Source organism: Rhagoletis pomonella, unplaced genomic scaffold (assembly GCF_013731165.1).
Source record: "Rhagoletis pomonella isolate Grant_MI unplaced genomic scaffold, Rhpom_1.0 Rhpom_scaffold_00002, whole genome shotgun sequence".
Taxonomy (NCBI): Eukaryota; Metazoa; Arthropoda; class Insecta; order Diptera; family Tephritidae; genus Rhagoletis; species Rhagoletis pomonella.
In genome coordinates this window covers 96,525,075-96,537,532 of record NW_023458556.1, presented here as the reverse complement: position 1 = coordinate 96,537,532, position 12,458 = coordinate 96,525,075, and the positions used below count along the sequence as shown (strand labels likewise).

At 38.6% G+C, this 12,458-nt stretch overlaps 1 protein-coding gene across 1 annotated transcript in view; it reads right to left on the bottom strand.

The window, feature by feature from the left end:
- Nucleotides 1-1,905: 1,905 nt before the first annotated feature.
- Nucleotides 1,906-12,458, bottom strand: part of LOC118734220 (ceramide synthase 5-like) — a 129,568-nt gene continuing 119,015 nt past the window's right edge. The window contains exons 3-4 of the mRNA XM_036463942.1: nucleotides 2,480-2,701; nucleotides 1,906-2,352 (exon numbers count right to left, since the gene is read on the bottom strand). Coding sequence (XP_036319835.1) covers nucleotides 2,134-2,352; nucleotides 2,480-2,701 — 441 coding nt within the window. The 3' untranslated portion in view covers nucleotides 1,906-2,133. The remainder of the gene's footprint in view (nucleotides 2,353-2,479; nucleotides 2,702-12,458) is intronic.

The following is a 12,458-nucleotide window of genomic DNA, read 5'->3' as shown; positions in this document are numbered from 1 at the left end:
AAAAAACAAAACTCAAGATATTCAATAAATTTGCATACAAATTTGCAACTTTTTAATTAGACTTTTTGTAAAAATTTAAAAAATGAAGTTTTGCAGCCCATTAAATTTTAGTTGATTTTTGGTATTGTGTTTACTAAGAGTTTCTCCATACAAACTATGTTCGACAATTCTTTTTATATGGAAGACACTGTCAGCAAAAAAAATGGCATAAAAATCAACGAAACTTTCTGGCAACTTCAGACTTGCACTTTATTAATTGGTACAAAAGGTATATGTATTTTCAAAATTTGTCTAACAGATCTGATTAGAAATTGTGATTTTGAGAGAAAATGTGAATTTGAGTACAAGATAACATTAAAATATCAGTCAAATTTTTCGTTGCTGTGGACTTGTTTCAAAACTTCTGACTTTTCCTTAATATAGTTGTAAAACTCTGTGCACGTCATTTTTAACGTATTTAGGTACATATGTATATCAATCATCAAGTATTGCTTGTGCAAAGTTCAACTATCTGAAGATGTAACTATTTTACAAATGAAACCGGTGCACTGAGAGAAAGAAGTTTAGAATTAAGAAAACGTGCTAAATTTAAAAAAGTACGCATATGAAAGAGCACCAACCCAACTCGTAATACATTTAGGTATACACATTTTATTATTCAGTCTAGAAATATTAAATTCAAACGGAAGCTTTTTCATAATTAAGTTAAAAAATATATATTTAAATTCCATGGTGCCTGTAATGGGATTTGAACCCTGACCCTCTGGAAATTAACAAATTGTGGCAAGTATCTTTCCGCACTCATCTACAGCCAGACAAGTAAATGTGCATTCAAATGCTGAGTTTGAATCAACACCACGCGTGCGTGGTATTAAAGCGTTGTTTTTAAATACGAACATTTTAGAACGATAATCAAATAAAAATATTCATGTTTACTATACGTTATTTCCCTCAGTGAATTCATAAAATTTTGGTTACTTTTGAACTTTTATTCAAATTTGTGCAATCAAATCGAAAACCGGGACATTTAAATGAAACCCGGGACACCGGGACAAAGTCTAAAACCGGGACATGTCCGGGAGAACCGGGACGTCTGGCAGCCCTAGATATGGGCCTTCGAAGTTCGAAATTGGACCTTTGGTAAAAAATTATTTTTAATTATTGTATGTAAACAACTAAAAAAGTAAAAATATAGACCTGTTCCGGCTTTTGCGCTTACTTAAACGGTATATAACTTTTTTTCTGTTCAAAATGTTTTGAAATATAAATCGTTTTAATTTTTCGAAGATCTGACCTTTGACCCCGTATAGCACCTGTAATATAAGTTTGCACCAAAAACTTACATACCGTTTAAATAAGAGCAAAAGCCGGAATACATCTATATTTTTACTTTTTTAGTTGTTTACATACAATAATAAAAATAATTTTTTACCAAAGGTCCAATTTCGAGCTTCGAAGGCCCAAATCTAGGTTTCGGAGGTTACCTTCGAAAAACAGAGAAATTACTTTTTTACTTATGAGTCAATCTCTTAAAAAAAAATGGTTTGGTCCAATACCCCAAAAAAAAAGTTGTTTTTGCCGTACAGTGTTACTTTCAATTCTTATTTTTTTTCACCAAAAATAGTGATTATTATCAAGCTTAATTTTTTCACTTAAAAATAATAAAAAAAAACTCAAAAAGTAACCTGACTTGATTTCCAATTTATTATCATAGAGAACGACGCCATAATAAAAGGGACAACCCTCAACATCCTCAGATCAAAATAGTGCATATATATTTATGAATAATCATTATATTTAAGTGGAAAAATATAAATCAATGATATATATTATCGAGCAAAAATATATCATAAAATAATCACCATTTTTGATCGAAACAATAAAAATCAGATAATACTAAAAACTGTTTAAAATTATTTTTTACACTTTTATCCCAGCTAAAACTTAAAGTGATAAGCCGTTGATATCAAATCGAAATCTCATAATGGTACATCCATTGTTTAGCGAGCTTAGCGTTCAGCGACTATTACACAGCCCCAAAAAAATATCATGTCATTTTGACAGGAATACTCCCCATGGGTTTTGGTGCCCTGAACACGAATCTCCATTTGCTCCATCGCGCAGGATTTTTTACTAACCTAAAAAATTTTGCAATAATATACGCCATGTTTTTGGCGTCAGGAAAAAGTCCTGATGTAATGGAGCATAACCGACTTCAGATTCGTGTTCATGGCACCAAAAACATCGGGGTAAGGTGTTCCTGTCAAAACTACACACATATTTTTTGTGGGGCTGTATTTTCTCATTAAATGGTCGGTGGAAGTCCAGCATTAGGGGTGCTAGAATGCGTACCTATTTTGAAAGTACAGTAAATAGAGAAAAATAACTCGAAATTTTAATTTTTGGGATTTTATCACAAAATTACATAACTTGCTTACATTAAATTCGTACTGTCGGTGAATATTTTACATTTACATACCTCTAAAAATATGTCTGCACAATCATGTGCCACGAGAACCAAGGAGCCAACGCGGTGTAAATTACACACCCAACTTAACGACATGAGAAGCAAGGTAACCATATGATGGACAAACATCTGCCAAAAATCCTTTCGCTTGACGTCAATAAATTGTGTTACAGTAAGAGACCAATAAAATGACATTGATATCATATAATACCACCAAATATCGCTGGAAATAGACTAACAGAAAAAAATAAATTGATTATTTAATATAAATGTGTTTAATAAAATTAAAAAATAACAAACAAGCTAAATTCCTTAACACAACGCAATGGGTAAAGTATACCGGGCCATGACAACAGGGTGTAATTCCATTTGAAATAGAAAAACAGCATACATTTTAAAGTGCCAAAATTATTACTATTTCAGTAATAACCTCTTTCGAAATGACTACATTTCATTGATCGGTTGAAAAATATCAAAAACTATGGAAACTTTTATTTCATACATAATTCCATTACACCAGTCACAGCTTTAAATATGCTTTAATATTTCTATGAAGACAATGGGCCTCATGCATAAAAAGTGAGCTTAAGCTCCGACTCGATTTTCAGTACAAATTCTTGAGCTTGAGCTCACCCCTTCAGTGCAAAAATTGAGTCTGAGCTTAAGCTCACTTTTTATGCATAAGGCCCAATATCTTCCTAAATTTTATTGAAAACGAAAACATATACATATTTACATAGCTCATATTTTTCAACAGAAAAACATCTTTCCCGAAAATTAAGTGTTTTGGTTTAAATTCATCTTTGAGTACAAAGGTAAAATAGAGTTCTTTCCAGTGTCCCACCAGTCACATGCATCCTGTCCACACGGCTACATCTGCTTCGCATACCTCTGCTCAGGCTGGCATCAAGTCAAACCCTGGGCCACAAACCCTCACCTGCTGTGTGTGCCAGAGACGACTACACCATAACTCCACCTCCGTCAAGTGCAACTCCTTTAACGGGTGGAGTCATCTCCGAGTTTGCTCAGGCCTCACGGCCCACAGGCAATGGACCACTTCATACGTGGACCCTTGCTGCTCCAACCGAGCTGCCTTCACGACACACCAGAGTCCGCCTGAGCAGCTCAACACAAACACTACCGCACCACAGTACAACCCTCAAAAAAAATTTGCGCCTTATATAAAGCTTATTTTATATGATCATAAGGTTTATAATTTAATGGCCTGAAATCTGTAAGGAAAGTCTGTTGTATGAAACATTCCTTATTCCACACCTGATTTCGCCCTGTGTATGTTATCAGGTCATAAGGTTTGCTCTCTTTCTCAGAGAGACACCCCTATGCCTAAGTCTTACAGTAAATATAAAAAAGGCTCATAATAATGGATTGTATGGAGTATAGTTACCTTATTATAAGGCTTAAAGTCCTTACATAAGACTTACCAAATCCCTTATAATAAGGCCTTATACTAGGTTTACATATAAGCAGATTATCCGCTACCAAGGAAAAGAGGTTTGTAAAGGTATTTTTAATAAACCATTAATAACCATAATATATACCTACATTGCTTAATATAGCAGAAAAAAGTGATTACAGTAGCACAGAGAAGAAACTAACTTTTCTTTGAGTTGTGACAATAACGATCACAACAAACTTAACAGCTAATAAGGCTGATAAAATCTTAAAATTTATGTTCCGTCTGATGGGAATTGAATCCTGACAGTCTTGGTAGCAACCAATTATATCAAGCATCTTTGCACACCCAGCTACGGCCATACATGTAAATGTGCTTTCAAATGTTGAGTTTGAATCAACACCACATTTCGCTGTTTATGTCATCAGTTCATAAGGTTTGCTGTCCCTCTCTGAGCGACACCCTTATGCCTAAGTCTTATACGTCATATAAAAAAGGCTTAAATATTTCCTTATAATAAGGCAGCACATGGATTATAATTACCTTATAGATCATATAAAATAAACGCTGCAAGCAGCGCCGCTAGTATGTTCCTTATTTCTTACAACTGCTTATATCATTTTTTGCTAAGAACATAATAGACAACACCACAGACCACACAACAGAGACAACCGTACCACCACCCTCAAGCAGTCGCCAATAACTCCCTGTTCCTCCGACAATCTGCTCGGTGTAACAGACCAGGATGTTCCGTAACGTGAGCAATACTTTCCTTGGCTGGTGTCTTTTTAGAACATGTTCAGGACTGCGCCTCACCCGTGATTGAACGATGACTGCGACGCCGTTCACCACCACCACAGGGCAGCAGTCTTTACAACAGCACACACAGCAAGTGGCGGGCAGGCAACACACCTCACTTACACCCCACATCCCAATAAGTTGTAACTTCGCCTTTGGTGTGAGCAAGCTTTGGTTAACTGTGAGGTCACTGTCCAATCCGACGAAGCGGGGCGACATAGTCGAAATCTCTTTCGGCGACTGCGCCTCGTCGGATCCGGAGCGATGCGCGAGCTATTTTAGCCGACAGTTCACAATGCATCCTCCGTCGGACAAAGCCAAGCGTCGAGTGACCAGAAGGCTACACAAACTGCCATCACCCAGTGCACCTCTTGCTTTCACCAGCGGTGAAGTGAGGGTAGCCATCGGGAAAACGAAAGCCTCCAAGGCCTTTGGACCCGACGGAATTTGCATGCTAATTCTGAAAAATCTGGAAAATGGGGGAAGTGGCTTCACTGCTTAAACCGGGGAGACCGTCCAACCAAGGAGAGTCCTATCGTCCGACTACTCTCCTTTCCCCAGTAGCAAAGACACTAGAGGCCCAACACAACATTGGACACTATAAACACCCAGACAACTTGTGGCCTTAACCGAACTTGCCGCTGTGAGAGAATAGTTCTAGTAGCGTTCAACCTGTCCAATGTGTTTGACACCGTCAATCACTCCACGCAACTAGAAGACAAACAGGCGTCCTCTCTCCCACAGGGATTCAAACGGTGGTCGGCGAATTATCTGAGTGGTCTACACTCGTCAGTAATTTTTAGAGAAAAATCGAGAAAACCCAGGAAGATAAAACAGGACCCCCAAGGTGGTGTCGTTTACCACTACTTTTATATTTCTGAGCTCCCTCAACCACCAGAGGGCGTCTCGATAGTCTCTTATGCTGACAATTGCTGGATAATGGCGTCTGGGAAGGGAATTGATGACTTATGCTCGAAAGTAAACGGTTATCTCTACGACCTTTCTCGCTTCTTCACTGCACGGAGCGTAAACCTCTCCCCTACAAAATCCTCAGCAACACTTTTCACCACCAGGACGAAGGAGGTCAGACTGCAACTGGGTATTCACGTCAATGACGAACTAATCCCGGCGGTGAATAACCCGAAAATCTTCGGACTAACCTTCGACAGTCTGCTCGTCTTCTCGGCGCATACAACCACAATTGTCAATAAAGTACAAAGACGCAACATTAGCCGGCCGGTTCTGAACTATGCAGCGCGTGTGTGGTTGTCGGGGACAAGTAGGACGCAGTGGATGAAGCTACAGACGAGCCAACACACTCCGGACTGCGAAAGGATGCCTTGTCATGTCGCCGCAACACTACGAGGCTCATATTAAAGAGCAAAACACAATGCTCTGCAAGCAATTCTTAGTAGAATGTCACCGACGTGGGCACCCGAACAGACACTTCATAAAGCCACCACTGGACCCGACAGCATACACAGGTCTTTAATGGCATTAACAGGGAGTAAGTCTCCAGTTATATAGACCCTCGACCTGTGAATGCCGTTCTGTGCACACAACCACCAGACGTGGACGAGACAGAGCTTCGTCTGCCTCGGGAGACTCGGACCCCGATAGCCCAACCTCGCTCGGGCTACTGCAGTAGGCTAAACTCGTACCTGAGCAGAGTAAACGCAGGTGTGCCAACGAATGCCCGGCATGCTGAGAGACACCCCACGACTCGAGACATCTCTTCGCATGCCCACTGAATCCCACTATACTAACGCCTTTGTCCTTATGGACAGACCCATTAGCGCACACAAGGGGTGGGTTTTGGGGTTCAAACCCCCCTAAAGCTAATAACCTCAAATACAAACTGTATCTTAAAGCTAAGAATCCAGCTCTCAAGGAAATTATAAGAAATATTTATTATAATTTCTGAAAAAGCTCGTTGCTTTTGCTGTAAATTTTCATGAGGAAATGAATATACGAGCATTTTTTTTTCTTGAAAGCTGCAAACTGATTTAAGAAATTTTGGTAGAAGAAAATTTCTTTTCCATTTCTCGTCCGTCGTTTTATATGAATTTTTCGTTTTTCTTGAGAGTTCAGTTAATTTTTTTCGGTATTCGAAATATTTAAAAAAATTAGAAATCGTGAAAAATCACCATCTCTATCGAAAGCCAGAAACCAGAAATCGAAAAAAGGAACATAAAAGTGCAAAAATTCATGGAATCAATAAATTTATTTTTACTGAGTCTTTTTTAATATTTTTTCTTAGGTACTTTTGAAAGTTGAGCGCATCTTGAGTTTATAGCACTTTTTATTAAACAAGTAGTTTTTAAGGAAAGAACACAACCGACTTCAATTTGTATATTCAAATTTAGGGGTACCGTTAATTTCTTCATGATCCAATCATCGGATCTCTAAACCAAATTACGGGACGAACCTTGAGGTACCACCTTTCTACAAAAAAATGATTATTGAAATCGGTTCACGTGGTCCAAAGTTACGTATTCCGGCGAATTGATAACCTCCCCTTTTTTTAAAGTCGGTTAAAAGTGTTTGAGTTTAATCTTATGTAAATAAAGTGCAGTTTATGAATTTTAAAACGTTTATTTATTTTTTACATACTGTACATAAAACTTGCATAAATATATTTTAAAGAGCGTATTATCTGAAGAAAATTTTCAGTATTTTCCGGTGATATATCTTCAGAAATATAAACCCCCCCTAAAATATATTCCTGGGTGCGCCCCTGGACAGACCCTATCGAAGCTGCACGCTTCTTGGGCTCCCGTTAGTAGACCTTGTCGACAGCGATTGAGGGACTAACCGGTATGGGCGGGGGTGTTGTAGCCGCTACAACAACAACAACAATAAATGATGTTTATGTATATAGAACTAAGAAATCGTTTCATATTTTTTAAAGCAATTTTATACATTAGTTGTTAAAAAATATCTTTGTTCCGATGACATAGTTATAATTCACAAATGATCACATTCTGGAGTAAAATGTCCCACCAGTCACAATGGAATGGCCCAGTGTGCGAATTGGATAAATTTCAAAATGGGGATTACATTCATACATTAGGCGCGTTTTTTACGCGCATTTTTACGTACATATCTGCGCTTAAGATTTGTATGTAGCAGTAAGAGACAAACTTTATGTGCGCCTATGAATAGTGGCCGATAAAATCAAAATTACTTGTTTTCAAACGGAAATTGTCGATGCTTGTTTTTTTACACGTTAAGCGTAGATGTATATGCGTGTAAAAAACAACACGGCTAATATAACATAGTCAAAGCTTAGTGTGCCACGAGCACAGACGAAAGATTTTTCATTAGTTGCAAGTAGAAATTTTATCGTATGAATAAGTAAAAACTTTCTTCAAACTATTCGAACTCACTTCAAGTTACATTTACGCGTTCCGCGAGTCACTACTAGTGAAAGAAAGCGCGGGAGAGAGCTAAAAACTTCGAGCATAACACTGGTCAACAGTGCTTTTTGTGCCAAGGAGCTATAATTCTTTTCTAAGTTAGAATCTCATCCTGATTACAAAAATAGAAAAAAACTGTGCTTCCTATGTGTAGTTTTGTAGATTTTGACTTATCCAGAAAAACACAACTGCGTTTATTATGTTATTGTGTACTTAAAAACTTTCTTTTTCGCGACTTACGTAAATTAAGTATAATGGAACAAACATGTTGCAACCCCAACAGGAGTCAGCCACCATATGACGAACCCATCTGCCTTTGGGCCTCTCTCTTCCATAGATTTCAGATCCTGGTGAAACCGCTCCCCTTGTTTTTTGCTATAGTATCCAATATTCTCTGGGAATTGGTCAAGATGACTATATGGAACTTTAATAGATATATTACATCCCAAAGTTTTAAACCTCTCCATTAAGTTACTATTTCGGAGTAGTTACTTGACTTCTGGACTTATCGATTTTCCATAAGTCCGCGCATGACGTTCCAAATTGTTCATTGAACTGCAAAACTTTAGCTCTCCGACCCCTCAACGAAGGTAGAAAACCTATTCTAACAAAGTCACAAACTTTACCTCATCATTGCTGTGATTTCTACTGTGCCCCAAAGTTTGCTGTTGTAACAAATATGCCGCCACAACACAAATTTTTATGTTTTTGTGTATTTTTCTAGCACTTAAAATCGAATTTTTGTGGCACATTTTGCGGCGCACTAGAAATGACAACAGTGATGAGGTAAGTTTTATGACTCTGTTAGAATAGAGGGGTTAGTCGCGCAGTTGTATTCGGGCCGCGAGCTAGTGAATTAAACTTTTCAATAAGGAGTATCCGGTGGCCATATGCGGACGTCATGAGCAATTGATGATCAACGCGAATAGCGACTAATGTACATAGCCGTCTAATTGTAATTTCCTTCACCGATGCGACCTTAGTTTTTGCGGTAGCAAGAGCCATTTGGAAGACCCATCAAGTGCGATATTAGTTACGTAGGTAACTTGAGCTGGTATCACAGAACCAATGAAGTGTTACAGAGGTACCTGGAATAGTGCCAATTCACGAAGATCGTTGTGAAGTACGAGCCATTGGTCTCGCAGCTCAGTGGATAGCGGAGTGTCGCAATTGAGGTCTGCTTTCCACAGCGCCTGAATAACAAATTTTGCCAAGACAGGCACCAACAGACCAATTAGGTCGTACAACTTAGCTACTTCACTCAAGTTCGCTTTTTTTGGTGATGTATGTGATTCTGAAATTCTCACCTTAAAAAACATGGCGTACTTGCTGCATTCCAATGCAAACCTAAAACGTTATATCGGAGGCATACAATTCAATGTCAGTAGTTGACTTCTCTGGATCGATGGTAGCTGCAGGGGTTCTGGCACAGTGAATAGCTTCATCGGGAGAATTGAAACTTTCAAAGTAGTCAACATAAAACCCATCGATGATACTATTTTTCGCTACCGCTTCCCGGCAGACGTTGTCAACTTGATGTTAACATTGGCGAAACGAACGAATGGTATTGTATGGCCCACTAGTCATGTCATACGTTACTGTTGCCAATTCAAAGATGCGCAGTGCTTCGACTGGAGATTCTCGCCACAAGATACGTTGCCATTTGCGATGCAGTGGGTTGACCTTAACCTTCAGAAAAATTTGTTTAACATCAACTGTTATTGCGATCCGATAGCGGTGAAACCGATGTAGGATGCCGATTAGATTATCCCCGAAAACTATGTGTCGTTCAGAGACAACCCATTTGTTGTTTTGCAGGACGCATTGAATACTAAACGGAATTTCTCCGTCACCGCATGATGGGGAATGTAATAGCACTGTGTTTAGTCAAAAGAGTCATCCTTGACTGCGTTCATATGACCAAGGTCTATGTATTCTTGCATAATCTAGTGCAGTTCTTACGAAGGTCAGAGGCGCCGGCTAACCTTCGTTCAAGGCGGAAAAATTGACGTCGCGCTGATTGATACAAGTCACCTAAAGCTGGACGAAATGGCATCTGTGCACTATAGCGGCCGTCTGATGTGCGCCGTACAATGCGGGTCAAATATCAGCGCCAATAAAGTATATCCATTCTATCAGGTGTGCCAAAGGTTGGATCCGCTAATCGAAGACCTGAGATCAGGCCCGTCGAGAGGGAGGGGTGAATCCCCCCCGGGCCCGGGCTTCTTAAAGGGGCTCCAAAGTCTCAGAACCACAAATTGTTATTATTTTTTTTACAATGTAATTGCTCCTTCGTTATAGGCCTTCATTATAAACATATTACGGATCGTGCTGATTCTTTCCGACTCTATAAATTAAAGAAAATGATCATATGGCCCAAAACGGGGACTGTTACTGTTGCTTTTCAAAACCCGCTGAAACTCGCTAGAATACATCTTTCGGATAGTTTTTCTTCTTTAAACAGCTGCTTTATATTATCGAAAAAGTCTTCTCTCTTTAGATAATGTTTTCAAAAGTTGATACACAGTTTCTTAGCTTTGAAACCCAAGAGCTACGTATTCATTGAACTGATAAAATTAATTTTGAGGTTTTATGCAATAAGTAGCATGAATTAAGCAGACTTGCGATTTGACATGTAATCCAAAGAAATTAAGACCATAATAATTATGAATACAGACTTCTGTTGCCTTGCATCTGTAAGTCGTTTCAGAAGTAATTTTCTGCTTAGAACTCGAACTGCAGCTTACAACTGTGCCAATATATTGAGGTTTTCCGGGGTTAAGTACACGAAAAAAGGCTTTAATGGCCACTTTTATTTGCTCTATGACATTTAGTACTATTCTTACCATTCAAAATGCGCCTTAGAGGGTTTGCTTTACGAGTTTTCCTTCAGAAACTATGGCGATGTTAGATTCGAGGACAAGACGGTTAAAGCGGACGTAACTCTTGAAGGAAAAGTCTTATAGCACCATTCGAGAGTGCATTTTGAAGGATAATAATAGCACTAGAAAAATACTTGAAATAATTCCAATAGATTTTGATTATCTAATCAGAAAATCTTCTTCTTTTGTATAGGAGGAAGAGGGAGGCCCCCACTGGGATGGAAAGACCAGGTGGAGAAGGACTTGGTTTCACTTGGCATTTCCAATTGGCGTCAGTTTGCACAGAAGAGAAACGACTGGCGCGCTTTGTGAAACTCGGCCAAAATCGCTTAGGGGGTTACAGCGCAAAATAAGAAAAAGAAGAAAAGGATTTGAGTTAAAAAGAATATAAATTTCAGCTATGAGTCAATAGCACGTTCAATAGCTTACAATGTTGCTTTCAAAATGAGCCCTATCTCTAACTAAATAAAAAATAATTTTACCTGAAAATGGAATTAGTAAAAAAGACTCTTATACGGTTGACAAACGGGCTCGCTTATTTGCTTAAACAGCCTTTATTTGCTTTAACTCATGCATGTTCCTCTTTAAAATGTGCATAAGCAGCCGAACAAATGCACGAAATTTTTGGGAATTAACTCGGATCAGGGGAATTTTCGATGAAAACACTGGTAAAAACGGCGAGCTGTTGTCTTTTGTACAAATAAGAAAAGAAAGCAGGCGAGTTTGGCATCCGCGCTAGCCGAGTGGTGAGAGTTGCGTCCCAGCCAGCAAAGAAACGTAAATTTTGCCGACAGTGCAGTTTAGTTCAATTTTCCGTATCCGAAAACGCATACAAAAAACTCCTACAGTTATCATCAATTTTCGTATCCGGAAAACGTTCGAAAAAGATGATGTCATTTGAAAGCAATAATTGTATTTGATTTGCTTAAGCTAAACATTTGAAAGCATACATGCGTAGTCGGCAGTGGCTGAGCGTGCAGAGTGCGCCGCTATTCGTTAGCTTCCATAAGGTGCCGGGTTCGAATTCCGTCAGGCGCTTCCTAATTTTATTTTATTTCTTTTGAATCATAAAAAAGTATCTGTGAAGTGCAGAAGGAAAGCGTATTGAACGAAAAATTCTATCAGACAAATTTCAGGAAAAACACCCGAAAACGTATCCGTTTCACATACTGTTGTCTGTACGTACGTTTCTGCCGCACACTTTAGTGGGAAAACGGATCGTCAAAGTATCCGGAAATAGAATCAGTAAACGGACAAAAATCCGCCCTTCATCCGATTTTTTGTCCTTTTTCGGATCGGTTTTCGGCTTTTTTGCTGTTATGTGATATTTTATTTCTAATCAGTAGTGGTATTTTTTGATAGCCATTAGCCATTAGCAATACAAAGAAATGTGTAACTTTGCTTTTACAAAAAAAAATATATTTTCTTATATATCGACAAGTGTTTTTTTTGTCCTTTTTACTTGAAAATTCAATAAC